Here is an 18,223-nt window from a genome sequence, read left to right as displayed (position 1 = left end):
CCTGGGGTTTCTCCCCAGACCGTATTCCAGCTGTCTGTAGTGAATCGTCCAGGTGGAGGTGGGATGTGCAAGGGAGGGGAGGCTGATTCTTCTGTAATTTCTGTGCATATTGATACTTGATTCGGGTGTTTATCTTTATAGGGTGGTGGGGATGTGCTGTGAACAATCCTTCAGATCGTTTGTGTTCTGAGGTGTGTGCTGAGCAACCTTGTGTGAGGTTACTTGGCCATTTTAAATGATGGCATGTTATTTGATTATGTAGCTCTGTCAGAACTCCCCATTTTGCAATCATTATTAGATAGGCTGTTACTGATATTTCAATTTTATTAATAATTCTGTTGGACATGTGTGTAATGCTGCTAGGGTATTTAGATTACTTACTTTGGATAAATCCTAAGAATTAAGGTGCTACCTCAGAGGATGTGATCTTTCTTAGGATTCCTGAACATGTGTCCATTCATGTTCCCAAATTGTTTCCCTGGAAATCTACACCATTTTAGATGCTTTTATTCTTTGTTAGTTTTGCTTGTTGACTTCTCCTCCTCTCCTGGCCGGGGGTTTTACGGCTGCCTTTGCCCATGCGGCGTCCCCAGCTTGGCAGCAGCAGTCATGGCACAGGCCCAGGGCTCCTGCCGTAGGCGGCAGTGATGGCAGCTGGTAGTGGGTGCTCAGGGCCTGGTCCTGTGGACCTCTCTACTTCTGCCCTCAGCCGTGTGTCTTCAGCCTCTTTTTGCAGGTGGAATATGCAACTCCAGGCATCTTGCGGCAGCTGGCCCCAGCCCCAGCAGGCCCCTGCTGCTGTTATGCCCCTCACTCTTCACTGCAGGTTCCATTTTGTTTCTGGGCCTTGTAGACTTAATCTGGTGTCTGAGCTCAGAGCGTTCAAAATGCCTTAAAGTCCTTTATCTGTTACACCTTCGTGCTTGGAGCCAAGGAGGTGGGTCTTCACTTACATCCTGTCTTGATTCACTTCTTCACTTACATTCTTTTTGATGTAATGGCCTCGTATCTTCATTCCTTGTCGTATTTGCCAAAAACAAGATTATCAGTTTATTTTGTCTTTGAATTTGTCACCTTCAAACAGAAATTTTACACTTGTATTCTGTAGTGTTGCTCTTGTATGAGTGTGTGTGATTCCCCCCCTTATTTTAAGGCACTGCTGCTGGGAGGCTGGCCCAGCACCTGCCACTCAGCAGCTTGTCCCTACTCCCTGTCCTCAGGTGGACCATGCGGCGGCCGTGAAGGAGTACAGCCGTTCCTCAGCAGATCAGGAGGAGCCCCTGCCACATGAGCTGCGGCCCTCGGCAGTGCTCAGCAGGACCATGGACTACCTGGTGACCCAGATCATGGACCAGAAGGAGGGCAGCCTGCGGGACTGGTATGACTTCGTGTGGAACCGCACACGGGGCATACGGAAGGTATTGGCCACTTCCTGTCAGGAAGCTAGAGAGTGCATGTAAATTCCAAAGTGAACCTGAGAGTCCTTTCCATTTCACTCAGTCACAATTCATCTGTAACAAAAACTGTTATTTAAAGTCATTACAAAGTCCTATAAAAATGTGCTTAATGGGCTTTGTTTCAAATTGAAGTATGAGAAATTTGGGTAATAAGTGTGATTTTTCTAATAGTTGATTCTCTGTGCATGGGAATATGTGCAGGAGACCTGTGTGTATATGAAACCCATGTGTATATAAGGCTTATGTGTGCTTACAAGGCCACCTGGGTGTGTATGAGGTGCGTGTGTGTATATATAATATTTCCCCTCATGGCCAGGACATCACGCAGCAGCACCTATGCGACCCCATGACGGTGTCCCTGATCGAGAAGTGCACCCGGTTTCACATCCACTGTGCTCACTTCATGTGTGAGGAGCCCATGTCCTCCTTTGATGCCAAGATCAACAATGAGAACATGACCAAGTGCCTTCAGAGTCTGAAGGAGATGTACCAGGACCTGAGAAACAAGGGAGTCTTCTGTGCCAGCGAAGCAGAGTTCCAGGGCTACAATGTTCTGCTCAATCTCAACAAGGGGGACATCCTAAGGTGAATTTTCAGATTTGAAAGCTAGCCTAAGATGTATGGAAAGGCAAGGTTTAAACAGGAAAAGAGCTGTTAGGATTAGTAGTAGCAGATAGCATTGAGTTCTCTCTCATATTGAGTACTGGGATGTTTATAGTAAGAAACCTGGGCTGGGCTGTACAGTCTGTTGAGCTGAGCCACCAGGAGCAGAAGGATGGGGATGCACACCGACATCAGTATATCTAAAGTAGACTCCGAATCCTTTCTGAGAACAATTTCTCGTCAACAAGAGAAAATGAGGAAGGAATTGGCCTGATGAGCAGAATAGGCATGTGAACAGTACAGGGAATGCCAGGGTGCTCTACCAGGGCTGTTAGCAGTTTGTTGGATCAGGTGTGTTTCTTCGTACACATGTGCGCACACACCTCATCAAAGATCTAAGTAATAGAAGAGGAAAAAATTGTGTGAAACAAAAATGGTAAAGATGGGATATTAGGAAAGAATGAATGTTAAACCCTGGCCTGATACATACGTAGATATTAATGTGAAAAATAAGGCAGTGTCCCCTGGGCCTCTGTTCCTTTCATTGGTAAATGGACTTGATGACAACCACTGTCCCCTTTAGTTCCAAGATTCCCTTATTTATGCCAAAACTCTTTATTAACTTAGTATTTTCCCCAAGAATCTTGTTGCAGTATATCTAGATGTGTGATTGATTTTAAGTTTTAAAATTAAGCCTTGGAGATATACTAGTTATGGGAAGTGGCTGTGTGGTCTTTTAACATTATGATAGGCATTTGTCACCTATCTTGAATAATTCATTCAAATAAGTTTATTTCTGAACGACACACAGTTAACTTTTTCTGAGATCTTGTGGTCAAACACAGCTGGCAGTCAATTGGCATTAAAGTAACTCTTTGATAATCAGTTCTTAAATTGTTGCTTGTTTACTTTATTCATCACCTTTTAAAAGAAAACCTTCATTATCAACCCAGCCTAAGAGCGGCAGCTTTGGCGTTAGTAAATTATGAATATAATGGCACATGTCGCTATTAAGATCCTCTTTCTCAGTATGGTTGAAATCTAGTTTTTTAATCAGATCTATTTTCATGGAAATTTTGTCTAGTTAAAAATAAAATTCTAATTCTTTTTGTCTGCTTTAATTAACAGAGAAGTGCAACAGTTCCATCCTGCTGTTAGAAACTCCTTTGAAGTGAAATTTGCTGTTCAGGCTTTTGCTGCATTGAATAGTAACAATTTTGTGAGATTTTTCAAACTGGTCCAGTCAGCTTCTTATCTGAACGGTTGTCTATTACACTGTTACTTTAACCAGGTGAGTAACATCACTGTACTTGCAGCATTGGAAGAAAGCAGGTTGTCACTTGTGATATTTAGGTGCTTCACTATTCCAAGAACATTTTAGCAGGTCTTAGGCTAACTCTTGTGCAACCCTTGTGGCAGCCCCCTGAGGGGTTACTGGTGTTACCCTGTTTTCAGGATTTGGCACCACTGGTCACTGATGGGAAGGCCATGCAATGGAAAATACTATTCTTGTAGTTCACGTAAGAGAAATCTCTTTAGAAAGATAACTTGAGTTCAGCACTGTCATCCTCCATGGAAACAAGAAACCGAAATGCGAACATTGCAGCCCAAAATTCCTCACTTAGAAATTCTCAGTGTACTTGATCTAAGTTTGTGCAGTGAGCTCAATGATGCTCAATTCATTTCAGTAAATGTCTTAAGTGCCTGCTCTTTGTTGTGTGCTGTTCTGTGCACTGGGCTACAAAGAAGGGGGAAGACCATCTCTTACCTGGGGCTTCACAGATTGTAGTGTGAACTATTGGTCTCAGAGTTTTCAAAGTCTGGTCTTCAGCCTCAGCCCCTTAGAGCACTTGGGGATGATAAGAGAGCCTTCCTCATGCCTCCCACATGCTCTGCTACCTGCTGCGGGGGTGTGAGGATGTGCCACCTACCTGGCTGCCTCTGCGTGCCTGGCCGCTTGCCTGGGGCCCTATGACTCCAGTCACTCTCTTTGGTCACACACCAAGTCTTCCTGTAAACAGTGACTGAACCCATAATCACATCCCAGGCAAAGATCTTCTATAAGTTTGCTCATTGTCAGATCTGACAGTTGCCAACAGAACTGAAATTCTGGAACAAATGGAAAGATTTCTAACAACGTACCACTTGGGGAACTTTGTACAGTTGCTAAATAAGTCATAGTTAATAATACATATTTTGTGTGTGGAAGATTGGCTAACATCTGTGCCAATCTTCCTCTGTTTTATGTGGGATGCCACCACAGTGTGGCCTGACAAGCGGTGCTAGGTCCGCGCCTGGGATCCGAACCTGTGAACCCCGAGCCGCCCAAGCAGAGTGTGCAAACTTAACCACTACACTACTGGGTTGGCCCCTTATAGTTAATATTTTTAAAATGATTATTTAATGATATTAGAATGTTGACTATTTGTGCCCATTTCAATAACTTTAAACAAAAAGGAAATCTGAGTGCTTTTTCTTTAGAAAAACAGTGTTTCACTAGCAGTGGTCCACATGGTCCCAGTGTCTCCTGGACCTCCTCTCCTGCTCCCTTTGCTCAGCTCCACCTGCAGTGATGCCTTCCTGCCCTTCCAGCCCCAGCACACGCCTACCTCAGGGCCTTTGCACTTGCAGTTCTTTCTCCTCAGAGACCAATACAGTGATCACCTTCTCTTGATCTTGGCTTGACTGCCACCTTCTCAGCAGGGGCCACCCTGATCACCCACCCTGTCCACTCCCTGTCCTTCTCTTGTGCATTTCCTCTCTGTCGTGCTGTCCGCATTAAGTGTATGCTGCTGTGTATGTATCCACTTGTTCAGTGTTGGTCTCTGCCTGACACGTCGGCCATGGGGACAGGGGTCTTGTTTTCTTCACTGTTTTTCTCAGCATTGATAGTGCTAGGTATGAAGGAAACCCTCGATAAATACTGGTTGAATTGTTGAAGAACACCAGAGGAGGAGTAGCAAATCACCCAGACTCCTAGCACCCAAATATGATTTTGTTAGCATTTTCATGTTTTTCCTTTGTCTTTTGTTTTTTTAAGCTTCAGTGTGTGGTTGTGTATCTTAGTTGTTAGTGTTTTAGTTCGCTATGTGAGCTGCCTCCACAGTATGACAGCCGACAGACGGGTGGTATGATTCCACAAGCAGGAGATGAACCCAGGGCGTGGCAGTGAGAGTGCTGAATCTTAACCACTAGATGCAAGGGCTTGCTCTGTCTTCTTTTTTTTTTTTTTAGATTTTATTTTTTCCTTTTTCTCCCCAAAGCCACCCGGTACATAGTTGTATATTTTTAGTTGTGGGTCCTTCTAGTTGTGACATTGGGGAGCCGCCTCAGCATGGCCCAAGGAGCGGTGCTATGTCCGTGCCCAGGATCCAAACCGGCAAAACCCTGGGCCACTGAAGTGGAGCGTGTGAACTTAACCATTCGGCCATGGGGTCGGCCCCTTGTCTTCTTTTTTTTAAGCACTTGTTATAATACTGTGAAACAGCTTTGTCTCTGACTCTCACTGAATTCCATGTCATGCATTTTTTTTTTTTAAATTTTTTATTGAGTTACTGATAGATTACAATCTTGTGAAATTTCAGTTGTATGTTATTGTCTGTCAGTCGTGTTGTAGATGCAACCCTTCATCCTGTGTGCCCACCCCCTACCCCCCTTTCCCCTGGTATCCACTAATCTGTTCTCTTTGTCCACAGGTTTAAATTCCTCATATGAGTGGAGTCATACAGAGATCGTCCTTTTCTATCTGGCTTATTTCACTTAACATAATTCTCTCAAGGTCCATCCATGTTGTTGCAAATGGGACGATTTTGTTCTTTTTTACGGCTGAGTAGTATTCCGTTGTGTATATATATACCATATCTTCTTTATCCAGTCATCTGTTGATGAGCACTTAGGTTGCTTCCACATCTTGGCGATTGTAAATAATGCTGCAATAAACATTGGGGTGCATAGGACTTTTGGAATTGCTGACTTCAAGCTCTCTGGATAGATACCCAGTAGTGGGATAGCTGGATCATACGGTAGTTCTATTTTTAATTTTTTGAGGAATCTCCATACTGTTTTCCATAGTGGCTGCACCAGTTGCATTTCCATCAGCAGTGTATGAGAGTTCCTTTTTCTCCACAACCTCTCCAACATTTGTTACTATTTGTTTCAGTTATTTTTGTCATCCTAATGGGTGTAAGGTGATATCTTAGTGTAGTTTTGATTTGCATTTCCCTGATGATCAGCGATGATGAACATCTTTTCATGTGCCTATTGGCGATCGTATATCTTCTTTGGAGAAATGTCTATTCATGTCTCCTGCCCATTTTTTGATCGGGTTGTTTGATTTTTTTGTTGTTGAGTTGTGTGAGTTCTTTATATATTATGGATATTAAGCCTTTGTCGGATGCGTTACTTGCAAATATTTTTTCCCAGTTAGTGGGTTGTTTTTTTGTTTCAATCCTGTTTTCATTTGCCTTGAAGAAGCTCTTTAGTCTGATGAAGTCCCATTTGTTTATTCTTTCTATTGTTTCCCTTCTCTGAGAAGACATGGTGTCCGAAAAGATCCTTTGAATACTGATGTCAAAGAGTGTACTGCCTATATTTTCTTCTAGAAGCCTTATGGTTTCAGGTCTCAGCTTTAGGTCTTTGATCCATTTTGAGTTTATTTTGGTTTATGGTGAAAAAGAATGGTCAATTCTCATTCTTTTACATGTGGCTTTCCACTTTTCCCAGCACGATTTGTTGAAAAGGCTTTCTTTTCTCCATTGTATGCCCTCAGCTCGTTTGTAGAAGATGTGTGGTTTCATTTCTGGGCTTTCAATTCTGTTCCGTTGATCTGTGCACCTGTTTTTGTACCATTACCATGCTGTTTTGATTACTGTAGCTTTGTAGTCTGTTTCGAAGTCAGGGAAAGTGATGCCTCCAGCTGTGTTCTTTTTTCTCAGGATTGCTTTAGCAATTCGGGGTCTTTTGTTGCCCCATATAAATTTTAGGATTCTTTGTTCTGTTTCTGTAAAGAACGTCGTTGGGATTCTGATTGGGATGGCGTTGAATCTGTAGATTGCTTTAGGTAGTATGGACATTTTAACTCTGTTTATTCTTCCAGTCCACGTGCATGGGATGTCTTTCCATCTCTTTATGTCGTCATCCATTGCTTTCAGAAAAGCCTTGTAATTTTCCTTGTATAGGTCTTTCACTTTCTTAGTTACATTCACCCCGAGGTATTTTATTCTTTTTGTTGCGATTCTGAATGGTATTGTGTTCTTGAGTTCTTTTTCTGTTAGTTCATTATTAGAGTATAGAAATGCTACTGATTTATGTAAATTGATTTTATACCCTGCAACTTTGCTGTAGTTGTTGATTACTTCTAAAAGTTTTCCAATGGATTCTTTGGGGTTTTCTATATATAAGATCATGTCGTCTGCAAACAGCGAGAGTTTCACTTCTTCCCCCCCATTTGGATTCCTTTTATTCCTTTTGCTTGCCTGATTGCTCTGGCTGGGACCTCCAGAGCTATGTTAAACAAGAGTGGTGATAGAGGGCATCCTTGTCTCGTTCCTGTTCTCAGGGGGGTGGCGCTCAGTTTTTGCCCATTGAGATGATGTTGGCTGTGGGTTTGTCATGTGGCCTTTATTATGTTGAGGTAATTCTCTTCTATCCCCATTTTGTTGAGAGTTTTTATCATAAGTGGCTGTTGGATCTCGTCAAATGCTTTCTCTGCATCTATTGAGATGATCATGTGATTTTTATTGCTCAGTTTGTTGATGTGGTGTATCACACTGATTGATTTGCAGATGTTGAACCATTCCTGTGTCCCTGGCATGAATCCCACTTGATCATGATGTATGATCCTTTTGATGAATTGCTGTATTTGGGTTGCCAAAATTTTGTTGAGAATTTTTGCATCTATGTTCATCAGCGATATTGGCCTGTAGTTCTCCTTTTTTGTGCTCTCCTTGTCTGGTTTTGGTGTCAGCATGATGGTGGCCTCGTAGAATGTGTTAGGAAGTGTTCCATCCTCCCTAATTTTTTGGAATAGCTTGAAAAGGATAGGTATTAAGTCCTCTCTGAAAGTTTGGTAGAATTCCCCAGGAAAGCCATCTGGTCCTGGGATTTTATTCTTTGGGATGCTTTTGATGGCCGTTTCAATCTCTTTCCTTGTGATTGGTCTGTTCAAATTGTCTGCTTCTTCTTGAATGAGCTTTGGGAGATTGTAGGAGTCCAAGAATTTATCCATTGTCTCTAGGTTATCCATTTTGCTGGCATATAGTTTTTCGTAGTATTCTCTTATAACCCGTTGTATTTCTGCGGAGTCTGTTGTTATTTCTCCTCTTTCATTTCTGATTTTGTCTATTTGAGCTTTCTCTCTTTTTTTCTTTGTAAGTCTGGCTAGGGGTTTGTCACTTTTATTTATCTTCTCAAAGAACCAGCTCTTTGTTTCATTGATCCTTTCTACTGCTTTTTTTGTTTCAATAGCATTTATTTCTGCTCTGATTTTTATTATTTCTCTCCTTCTGCTGACTTTGGGCTTTGTTTGTTCTTCTTTCTCTAATTCAGTTAGGTGTAGTTTAATATTGCTGATTTGGGATTTTTCTTGTTTGTTAAGATGTGCCTGAATTGTGATGAATTTTGCTCTTAATACAGCTTTTGCTGCATCCCATACGAGTTGGTATGGCATGTTATCATTTTCATTTGCCTCCAGGTATTTTTTGATTTCTTCCTTAATTTCTTCAATGATCCATTGCTTGTTCAATAGCGTATTGTTTAGTCTCCACATCCTTGTGCCTTTCTCAGCTTTTTTCTTGTAATTAATTTCTAGCTTTACAGCATTATGATCAGAGAAGATGCTTGTTATTATTTCAATTTTTTTAAATTTGTAGAGGCTTGCCTTGTTTCCCATCCTATGGTCTATCCTTGAGAATGTTCCATGCGTGCTTGAGAAGAATGTGTATTCTGCTGTTTTTGGATGAAGTGTTCTATATATGTCTATTAAGTCCAACTGTTTTAGCTTTTCATTTTGCTCCACTGTTTCTTTGTTGATTTTCTGTCTGGATGATCTGTCCATTGATGTGAGTGGGGTGTTGATGTCCCCTACTATTATTCTGTTATTTTTGATATCTTCTTTTAGGTTTGTTAATAGTTGCTTTATGAACCTTGGTGCTCCTATGTTGGGTGTATAGATATTTATAAGCGTTATTTCTTCTTGATGAAGTGTCCCTTTGATCATTATATATTGGCCCTCTGTGTGTCTCTTTACTTGCCTTATCTTGAAGTCTGTTTTGTCTGATATAAGTATTGTGACACCTGCTTTCTTTTGTTTGCTGTTAGCTTGGAGTATTGTCTTCCAACCTTTCACTCTGAGCCTGTGTTTGTCCTTGGAGCTGAGGTGTGTTTCCTGGAGGCAGCAAATTGTTGGATCTTGTTCTTTAATCCATTTTGCCACTCTGTGTCTTTTTATGGGAGAGTTCAATCCGTTTACATTGGTGGTGAGTGTTGATGCATGAGGGCTTAATGCTGTCATTCTGTTGCTCCTTTTCTGGTTTTCCTGTGTTTCCTTTGTTTCTCGTCCTGTGTGTTGTAGCCTACCCATTGACTTCTGCAATTTCTTATGCTGGGTTTCTTAGATTTTTCTTTATTTATGTTTTGTGTTTCTGTTCTGCTTTTTAGTTTAGTGGCTACCCTGAAGTTTGCATTCAGAATCTCGTGTATAACATAGTGCATTTTCTGGTGGTCTCTTACTTCCTTAGCCTAGACTGTTTCAGTCCTTTTCCTCTTCCCCTCCTAAATTATTATTTTCATCTCTTATTCCAACTTGTGTTGTGAGTTTGTGGTTAGAGTGATAAGATTGTCTTGCTTTGGTGATTTCCTTCCCTTTATCCTAATGCTATAGTTGAATATTTGCTATCCTATTCAAATTCTATCTATTTGTCTCCCTACTCTGTGTTTTGTGACCCCTTACTCCCGTTTTTTCTTTTTTCAGGTATGAGAGCCTTCTTGAGGATATCTTGTAGTGGAGGTCGTATGACTACGAAGTCCCTCAGCTTTTGTTTGTCTGGAAAAGATTTAATTTCTCCCTCATATCTGAAGGATATTTTTGCTGGATAGAGTATTCTTGGGTGAAGATTTTTATCCTTTAAAGTTTTGAATATGTCACTCCAGTCTCTCCTAGCTTGTAAGGTTTCTGTAGAGAAATCGCTGAAAGTCTGATGGGGGTTCCTTTGTAGGTTATTTTCTTCTGCCTTGCTGCCCTGAGTGTTCTTTCTTTGTGCTTCATTTTTACCATTTTTCCTACTATGTGCCTTGCAGTAGGTCTTTTTACATTGACAAATCTAGGAGATCTGAAAGCTTCCTCCACACACATTTCTCTCTCAATCCCTAGATTTGGGAAGTTCTCTTCTATTATTTCGTTGAGCACACTTTCTGCTCCATTTTCCTTTTCCACGCCCTCAGGAATTCCGATGATTCTTAAGTTGCATTTTCTCATTGAGTCAGCTATTTCTCTGAGATTTTGTATAGTTTTTTAAAGTCTTAGTTCTCTTTCTTCCTCTGTCTGGAGCCATTCAGCCTGTCTGTCTTCGATTATGCTAATTTTCTCCTCTATGGTGTCTACACGGGCATTCAGGGAATCCGTATTCTGTTTTATGTGATCCATTGTACTTTTCATCTCTAGTATTTCTAATTGATTGTTCTTTATAATTTCAATCTCTTTTGTGAAGTAACTCCAGAACTCGTTGGCTTGTTTCTGTATATTTCCCTTTACCTCATTGAATATTTTGAGGATAGCTATTTTGAACTCCTCTTCACTTAGTTTACCCATTTCCAAGCCCTCAGGAGCTACTTTTGTATTTTTATTGTTTTCCTTTTGGACTAGAGCTTTTACAAATTGCTTGATGTTAGAGGGGTGGGTTTTGCACATGCTATTGTCCGGCTGCAGTTACAGCTGATCACCACTAGATGGGGATCAAGAGGCTTGTTTTCTGAGCCCTGTGCCTTCAGCCAAGATGGCAGCAGGTAGGGTTGGTTGGGGGAGGAGGGGCACTTTCACTCACTGTGACCCTTATTGGGTCAGCTCTCACTTTGTGGTCTCCCGGGGCCCTGGCTTGTTGGGGCTCCCCCACATGAAAGCTTTCCCTTGTTAGAGGGTTTCGCTGCACTGGCAGTGGGAGTCTGGGACGATCTCCCAATGTTCGACCCCTCCCCTGCTCCGTACCCGCACCCGCATCAGCGATCTCGGTCTCTATGGGCGGGAGCGAAGTTCTCTCCCACCCTGTTCTACCTCCTCCGAGGCCAGCTGCAGCCTCTCCACCTTCCATTGTTTGGCTGCTATGGGTCTCTGACGATTTCTGTTGTTAGGATGGTGTTTTTGGTTGGAAAGCAGTTGCTCTTCTTGGTTGTAATCTGGAGGGGAGAGAGTCCCGGGTGAGCTGAGGCCGCCATGTTGCTGGTGTCACCTTGAGCAGATGTGTCATGCATTTTTTCACACCATGCGATTGTCTCCATGATAATTTTTGGCAGCTGTGCAGCTTTCTGTTGAGTGGATGCTGCCCCATTTAGTTTCCATGCCCTACTGACAGATGGTTTGTTGTCCAGTGTTTCTTATAAATAAAGCCTCAGCCTTGCCTTTCCTTTGTATGAAACCACTCTGCATGCATTCTTGGGCATCTTCCACTGAGCACATGGCTTGATGTTCGTTAAGCCTGGGACCTGTGGTGCCACCTTGCTTTCCAGGGGGTTGAGCGACCGCAGGATCCCACGTGGCATTTCTGTGGCTGTGGGGTGACCGCAACTGTTGAGACTGCAGTCATTTGGCTTATCCTTTTAGATCCGCAAGGACGCTCTCCGAGCACTCAACGTCGCGTACACTGTGAGCACGCAGCGGTCCACTGTCTTTCCCCTGGATGGCGTGGTGCGCATGCTGCTGTTCAGAGATTGCGAAGAGGCCACAGACTTCCTCAACTACCACGGGCTCGCCGTCTCTGATGGGTAACAGCCAAGAGTGGAAGTGTGGGCCTCTCTCCTTTTTCTCTTTTATTGAAGCCCTGATAACGGGCTGGGTCACCCTAGCCGTGTTCTCGGCCCTGAAGACGGCATGTTCCACCTGCTGGCTCCCTGGGGAGCTGGTGAACACACCGGGCTCAGAATGGCTGGGGAGTGTCCCCAGGTTACATGCTGTTCATTGGCCCACTGGGGCTGAGACCCATTTCTTTATGACTCCAAAAATCACTGCTTTTCACAAATTACTAAAGAACCCAAAGGTAGAGGTTAGAGCCTTCCTTATTCTGTCCCTGAAAGATAGCATTTGCTGATCCCCCCTGTGACAGTCCACACAGGTGCTGGTAGGCTAGGCCAGGGGCTTCTCTGCTATGGAGCAGAGTGTTTTGAGAGCCTCACGTAACTCATGGCTCCCATCCCAGAAAATGGTGCCATGACACACAACATTCGTGTCCAAAGTTGGTGTTTCCTGCCCCTCTCTCCTTTGGCTCCTTACCACCAGCCCCCATCTGTCTGCTACGTGCAGTCCTGTTCTGATGGAAATGTGGCGGCTTTGGAATGAGCCAGGAGCATGTAGGTGCGCGTTGCTGCACACCTGGCTGTTAACGACCCGGCTTGGCAGCTCCCATGTCAGGAGGAAATGCCCGGGCTGGCAGTGGTGTGCTGTGGGCCCTGCCAGGAAACTAGCCTTTGCTGCTTTCCCTTCTCATTTCCACATCACCATGTGGTGACACAGTGACGAGGTGGGGCTTCTGGCATTGCTGCCAGGCACTGAGAAGGTGAAGGCTGGCTTCTTACCTGTGTGACTCTTCTCTGGGTTCTTTGTGGTCTGCATAGCTGTGTCGAGCTGAACCGGTCCTCGTTTCTGGAACCTGAGGGGTTATCCAAGGCCAGGAAGTCAGTGTTTATTACCAGGAAGCTGACCGTGTCAGTTGGGGAAATTGTGAATGGAGGGCCGTTGCCCCCTGTCCCTCGTCACATACCCGTGTGCAGCTTCAACTCCCAGAACAAGTATGTCGGAGAGAGCCTGGCTGCTGAGCTACCCGTGGGCACTCAGAGACCCTTGGACACAGCAGGTGAGTGAGCTGCAGTTGCAGGAGGGACCTAGCTGTGTTTCCCTCTGGGAAGCCTCTTCTGAGCCAGAAGCACTGTCGTCTTCAGGGGCTGGGGTGCAGGTATCTCTTCATGCACAGATATTTCTTGCCAAGAGCAGCCTGAGTGGCTCTTTGATGTCCTGGGGCTTGGTTCCCCCAGGTGAAGCACATGCTGTCCCCCATGACGTGTGGTCTGCTCAGGGAGGGTAGCCAGTCCTCAGGGTCACTCTGGGTGGCCCAGGGCTTGTCCTCAACACCGATGTTTGTCTGTTCCCTTCCAGGTGCAGGGAGAGGAGAGGAGAGCAGTGCAGAGGCAGACGTGTCCCCACCCGCTCTCCTCCCGCAGCCTCTTCCTCCCCCTCTGCCCACACCAGTCTCTCTGCCTCACCTCCCGGCACCGGCACCAGCCCCGAGTGTGGTACCCAGCCCCTTCCAGCCCCTTGGGCAGCCTACTGTGCAGCCTGAGCTGCTTCCACCAAAGCCTGTGCCTGTGTACTCTGACACGGTAAGGAATCTTCCAGACGAGGGCCCTGAGGAGCCCTTGTGCACACATGTCCAGCAGTGTCGGATGTCTAGTTTGCCTGTTGTCTATTGACTGAACCTGCTGAGGTGGTTGCGCGTGTGGCTCTAGAATATTCTGGCTGTGGCTTGTCTCAGAACCCTGGCCCTCAGGGCTCCAGCCTGTCTTTCAGATGAGAAACCTGCAGCTCTGAGGGCAGGGACTACATACAGCTTCCTGCCTTGTTGCCTGTGTCTCTCTCTGAAAGGTTGCAGTTGAAGCTTTAGAGAATGAACTGAAAACTTTTATGTCCCTGATGCTGTTGGTCAGATAAGTGGGGCCCTGCCCTGAGCGCTTCCCTTGCTAGGGCTCTGCAGACACGTGTCCATGTCTTCCCGCCTGCGTGCCATCCTGTGCCTTTACATGTCTGCTCCGTGTGATGCCCAACACCTGCTCATCCGAGACAGCCAGTGGACACGTCGACTAGGGCCGTGCGGGACCACGGGCAGCAGCGCGTGCCTACTGACAGGCATGCCCCTGGGGTCAAGTAGGGCCTGTCCACCACACATGTTGTGGGACTCAGTCTCACCACCCTGCTGCTTCGGCAGGCCCTGGAGGATGAAGGAGGCCTCAGAGGAGCAGGATAATGGCCACAGAAACTGCAGGTGTCTGATGTGGGGCAGCAGCAGGGCCGTCTGCATGGGTGCTGTCCAGCAGGCTTGCCCCGTCCTCTCCAGAAGGCTCCTCTCATTGACTAGCAGGAAATCTTTCTAGAAGCAGTGTACCTGAACCCGTGTGAGGGTCGCTGGACACCTTCAGACAAGGTCTGGGAGGGATTTCTGCCCTGGGCGGGATGTGTCAGGAGAAGGTCGTCTGGTCTCCATCTCCGTGGTTCTGTGAAGGCTGTAGAGTTAGACTGCTCATCAGCTGGGTCTCGATTGGGGCAGTGTCTCTCGGGGCCTGCACGGCACGCCTGACCCCGCCTGGCCTCTCCTTAGGACCTGGCACAGGTGGTGGATGAGCTCATCCAGGAGGTTCTCGAGAGGGACTGCAAGGAGGTTGGTGCTGCCGGGGCGGCCTTCGCAGCCACAGCTCTGGGGTAAGTGTGGTGCCGCTGCTGCTCTCAAGTTGCCTGTACTCGCTGGGGCCACACCCTGCCCTCCAGGTGCTCCCCTAGAAAGCTGCTATCAGTCTTCAGCAAGAGACTAACCATGTGTATGTGCTTGAATGTGGGTCCTCTTCTCTAGGTGGGTGTAATTTCTCATGTTCCTGACCTTCTGTTTTTCACTGGCGTGTAGTGTCCATTTGTGTATGCTTTTTCAGCAATATTAGGTTGTAAATTAAGTTGTAAATTAAGAAGTTATTTTTCTTTAAATTTTAAACTTGACTTAAAAATATAGTGAAAATTAGTTCATTCTGTATTAAAAATTGAAAACACTCACTTTGCTTGATCTTGGATTAAGTCTCAGTTTATAAATTTGACAGATTAAATCCCCTTAAACGTTTTATACCAGTTCCATCTTATACCACAATGAAGTTTCCTTAGACATTTCAGACTACATTAACAAATTTTATGTATCTGATTCTAATTCAAACATCTAGTCTTAATAAATTTAATAATCAGAATCTTTGTAAGCTCTTAAGCATTTTTATAAACTTAATTAAAATCTAATATATTTAGTAAATCACACTTTCTTAAGGATTTCAAACATCTTTTAAATATCCTAGTACAAGGGCCAGCCCAGTGGCATCGTGGTTAAGCTCACGCGCTCCGCTTTGGCAGCCTGGGGCAGCATAGGGTTCACTGGTTTGGGTCCCGGACATGGACCTATGCACTGCTTATCAAGCCATGCTATGGCAGGCGTCCCACATATGAAGTAGAAGAAGATGGGCACAGATGTTAGCTCAGGGACAATCTTCCTCAAGCAAGAAGAGGAGAATTAGTGGGGGATATTAGCTCAGGGCTAATCTTCTTCTTCTTCAAAAAAATCCTAGTACACAAAGTGACACAATGATAAGAAAAGGTATTATTTCACCTATGTAAATGGAGATTACACAAAAGGATCAGTCTTGTTAACTGATTTGATTCATTTTTTTATAGTGGAGTTATATACATGCTTTCTGTTTGATGGAACTAAAAATAAATAAAAATAAATGAAATAATAAAGATCTCCATGGGCTTAACTGTTTATTGTAATAAAATTTTAACTATTTTTAAGTGTACAATTCAATGGCATTAAGTTCATTAACAATGGTGTGTACGCATCACTACCATCTTTTTCCAGAATTTTTCATCATTCTAAACAGAAACTATACCCATTGAACAATCATTTCCCATTCTCCTCTTTCCCCAGCCCCTAGTAACCTGTATTCTATTTTTGTCTGTATGAATTTGCCTCTTGTAGGTACCTAATATAAGTGGAATCTAACAGTATTTATCCTTCTGTGTCTGGCTTTTTTCAGACACAAAAATATTTTCAAGGTTTGAGGCCGGCCCAGTGGCACAGTGATTAACACACGTTCCGCTTCTGCAGCCTGGGTTTGCCACTTCGGATCCCAGGTGCGGACGTGGCACTGCTTGACAAGCCATGCTGTGGCAGGCGTCCCACATATGAAGTAGAGGAAGATGGGTACAGATGTTAGTCAGTCTTCCTCTGCAAAACGAGGAGGATTGGTGGCAGATGTTAGCTCAGGGCTAATCTTCCTCAAAAAATAAATAAATAAATATTTTCAAGGTTCGTCTATGTTGTAGCATGTATCAGCATTTCATTTTTTTTTTTAATGGCTGAATAATACTTCATTAAATATATACAGACACATAACACATGTATATAAACCACAGTTTGTTTATTCATCTGTTGATGGACGCTTGGGTTATTTTCACCTTTTGACTGTTGTAAATAATGCTGCAAAGAACATTAGTGTACAGATAACTGTTTGAGTTGTTGTTTTCAGTTCTTATGGGTATATGCCTAGGAGTGGAATTGCTGGATCATATGATCTACTTCTGGAGAAACTGCCAAACTATTTTCCGCAGTGGCTGTACCATTTTACGTTCTCATCAGCAATGCGCAAGAGTTCCAATTTCTCTATGTTCTTGCCAATACATGCTGTCTTCTGTTGTTGTTTTTTTTAATAATAACAATCATAATTGATGTGAAGTGGTATCTCATTGTAGTTTTGATTTGCATTTCCCTAATGACTAATGATGTTGAGCATATTTTCACGTGCTAATTGGCTATTTGTGTATCATCTTTGGAGAAATGTCTGTTCAAGTCCTTTGCTCATTTTTGAATTGTTTTTTTTGTTGTTGAGTTGTAGGAGTTCTTTTATATTCTGGAGATTAATCCCTTACCAGGTACATGATTTGCAAATATTTTTTCCTATTCTGTGGATTGTCTTTTCACTCTCTTGGTACTGTCCTTTGATCCACAAAAGTTTTAAATTTTTATGTAGTCCAATGTATCTATTTTTTTCTTATTGCCTATGGTTTTGGTGTCATATTCAAGACGTCATTGCTAAATTCAGTGTTATAAAGATTTCCCCCTCTGTTTTCTTCTAAGAGTGTTATAGTTTTACCACTTGAGTTTGGGACTTTGATCCATTTTGATTTCACTTTTGTATGTGGTGTAACCTAAGGCTCTGACAACATTCTTTTGTATGTGGGTATCCAGTTTTCCCAGCACCAATTGTTGAAAAGACTGTCCTTTCTGCATTGAATGGTCTTGGGACCCTTGTTGAAAATCAGTTGAGGGGGCCGGCCCTTTGGCCGAGTGGTTAATTTCCCACGCTCTGCTTTGGCGGCCCGGGGTTTCACCGGTTCAAATCCTGGGCGTGGACATGGCGCCACTGGTCAGGCCATGATGAGGCGGCGTCCCACATGCCACAACTGGAAGGGCCCACAACTAAAAATACACAACTATGTCCCAGGGGGCTTTGGGAGAAAAAGGAAAAATAAAAATCTTAAAAAAAAACCCAAAACACTAGGTTTAAAAAAAAAAAAGAAAGAAAATCAATTGAGCATACATGTGAAGATTTCTTTCTGGGCTCCCTGTTCTATTCCATTGGTCTGTATGTCTCTTTTTATTCCAGTACCACTGTTTTGATTACTATAGCTTTGTAGTAAGTTGTAGTAAGTTTTGAAATTATGAAGTGCAAGTCCTTCAGATTTTTTCTCTTTTTCAAGATTGTTTTGCTATTGGGAGTCCCTTGAAATTCCATAAGAATTTTAGGATGAGTTTTTCTGTTTCTGCAGAAAATCCTGTTGGGATTTTGACAGTGATTGCATTGAATCTGTAGATTGCTTTGGGTAGTATTGACATCTTAACAATATTGTTGTCCAATCTGTGAACATGGGATGTCTTTCCATTAGTTTGGGTCATCCTTAATTTCTTTCAGTGATGTTTTATAGTTTTCATTGTACAAGTTGTTCATCTCCTTGGTTCAATTTATTCCTAGTTATTTTAATCTTTTTGTTACTATTGTAAATGGAACTGTTTTCTTAATTTCATTTTCAGAATGTTCATTGCTAGTGTAGAGAAATGCTATTGATTTTTGTGTTTGATCCTTGTATTCCAACCTTGCTGAAC

General features: G+C 43.5%; 1 protein-coding gene across 2 annotated transcripts in view; it reads left to right on the top strand.

The window, feature by feature from the left end:
- Window positions 1–18,223, top strand: part of MCM3AP (minichromosome maintenance complex component 3 associated protein) — a 57,268-nt gene that overhangs the window by 15,953 nt on the left and 23,092 nt on the right. For both annotated transcript variants that reach the window (XM_014859829.3, XM_014859830.3), the window contains exons 8-14: window positions 1,221–1,418; window positions 1,774–2,042; window positions 3,189–3,351; window positions 11,872–12,032; window positions 12,879–13,117; window positions 13,417–13,640; window positions 14,633–14,733. In XM_014859829.3, the coding sequence (XP_014715315.3) occupies window positions 1,221–1,418; window positions 1,774–2,042; window positions 3,189–3,351; window positions 11,872–12,032; window positions 12,879–13,117; window positions 13,417–13,640; window positions 14,633–14,733 (1,355 nt within the window). The remainder of the gene's footprint in view (window positions 1–1,220; window positions 1,419–1,773; window positions 2,043–3,188; window positions 3,352–11,871; window positions 12,033–12,878; window positions 13,118–13,416; window positions 13,641–14,632; window positions 14,734–18,223) is intronic.

This window comes from Equus asinus, chromosome 18 (genome assembly GCF_041296235.1).
Source record: "Equus asinus isolate D_3611 breed Donkey chromosome 18, EquAss-T2T_v2, whole genome shotgun sequence".
Classification (NCBI taxonomy): domain Eukaryota; kingdom Metazoa; phylum Chordata; class Mammalia; order Perissodactyla; family Equidae; genus Equus; species Equus asinus.
Note: the sequence above shows the minus strand (reverse complement) of the source record. Positions and strands in the feature narration are given on the sequence as shown.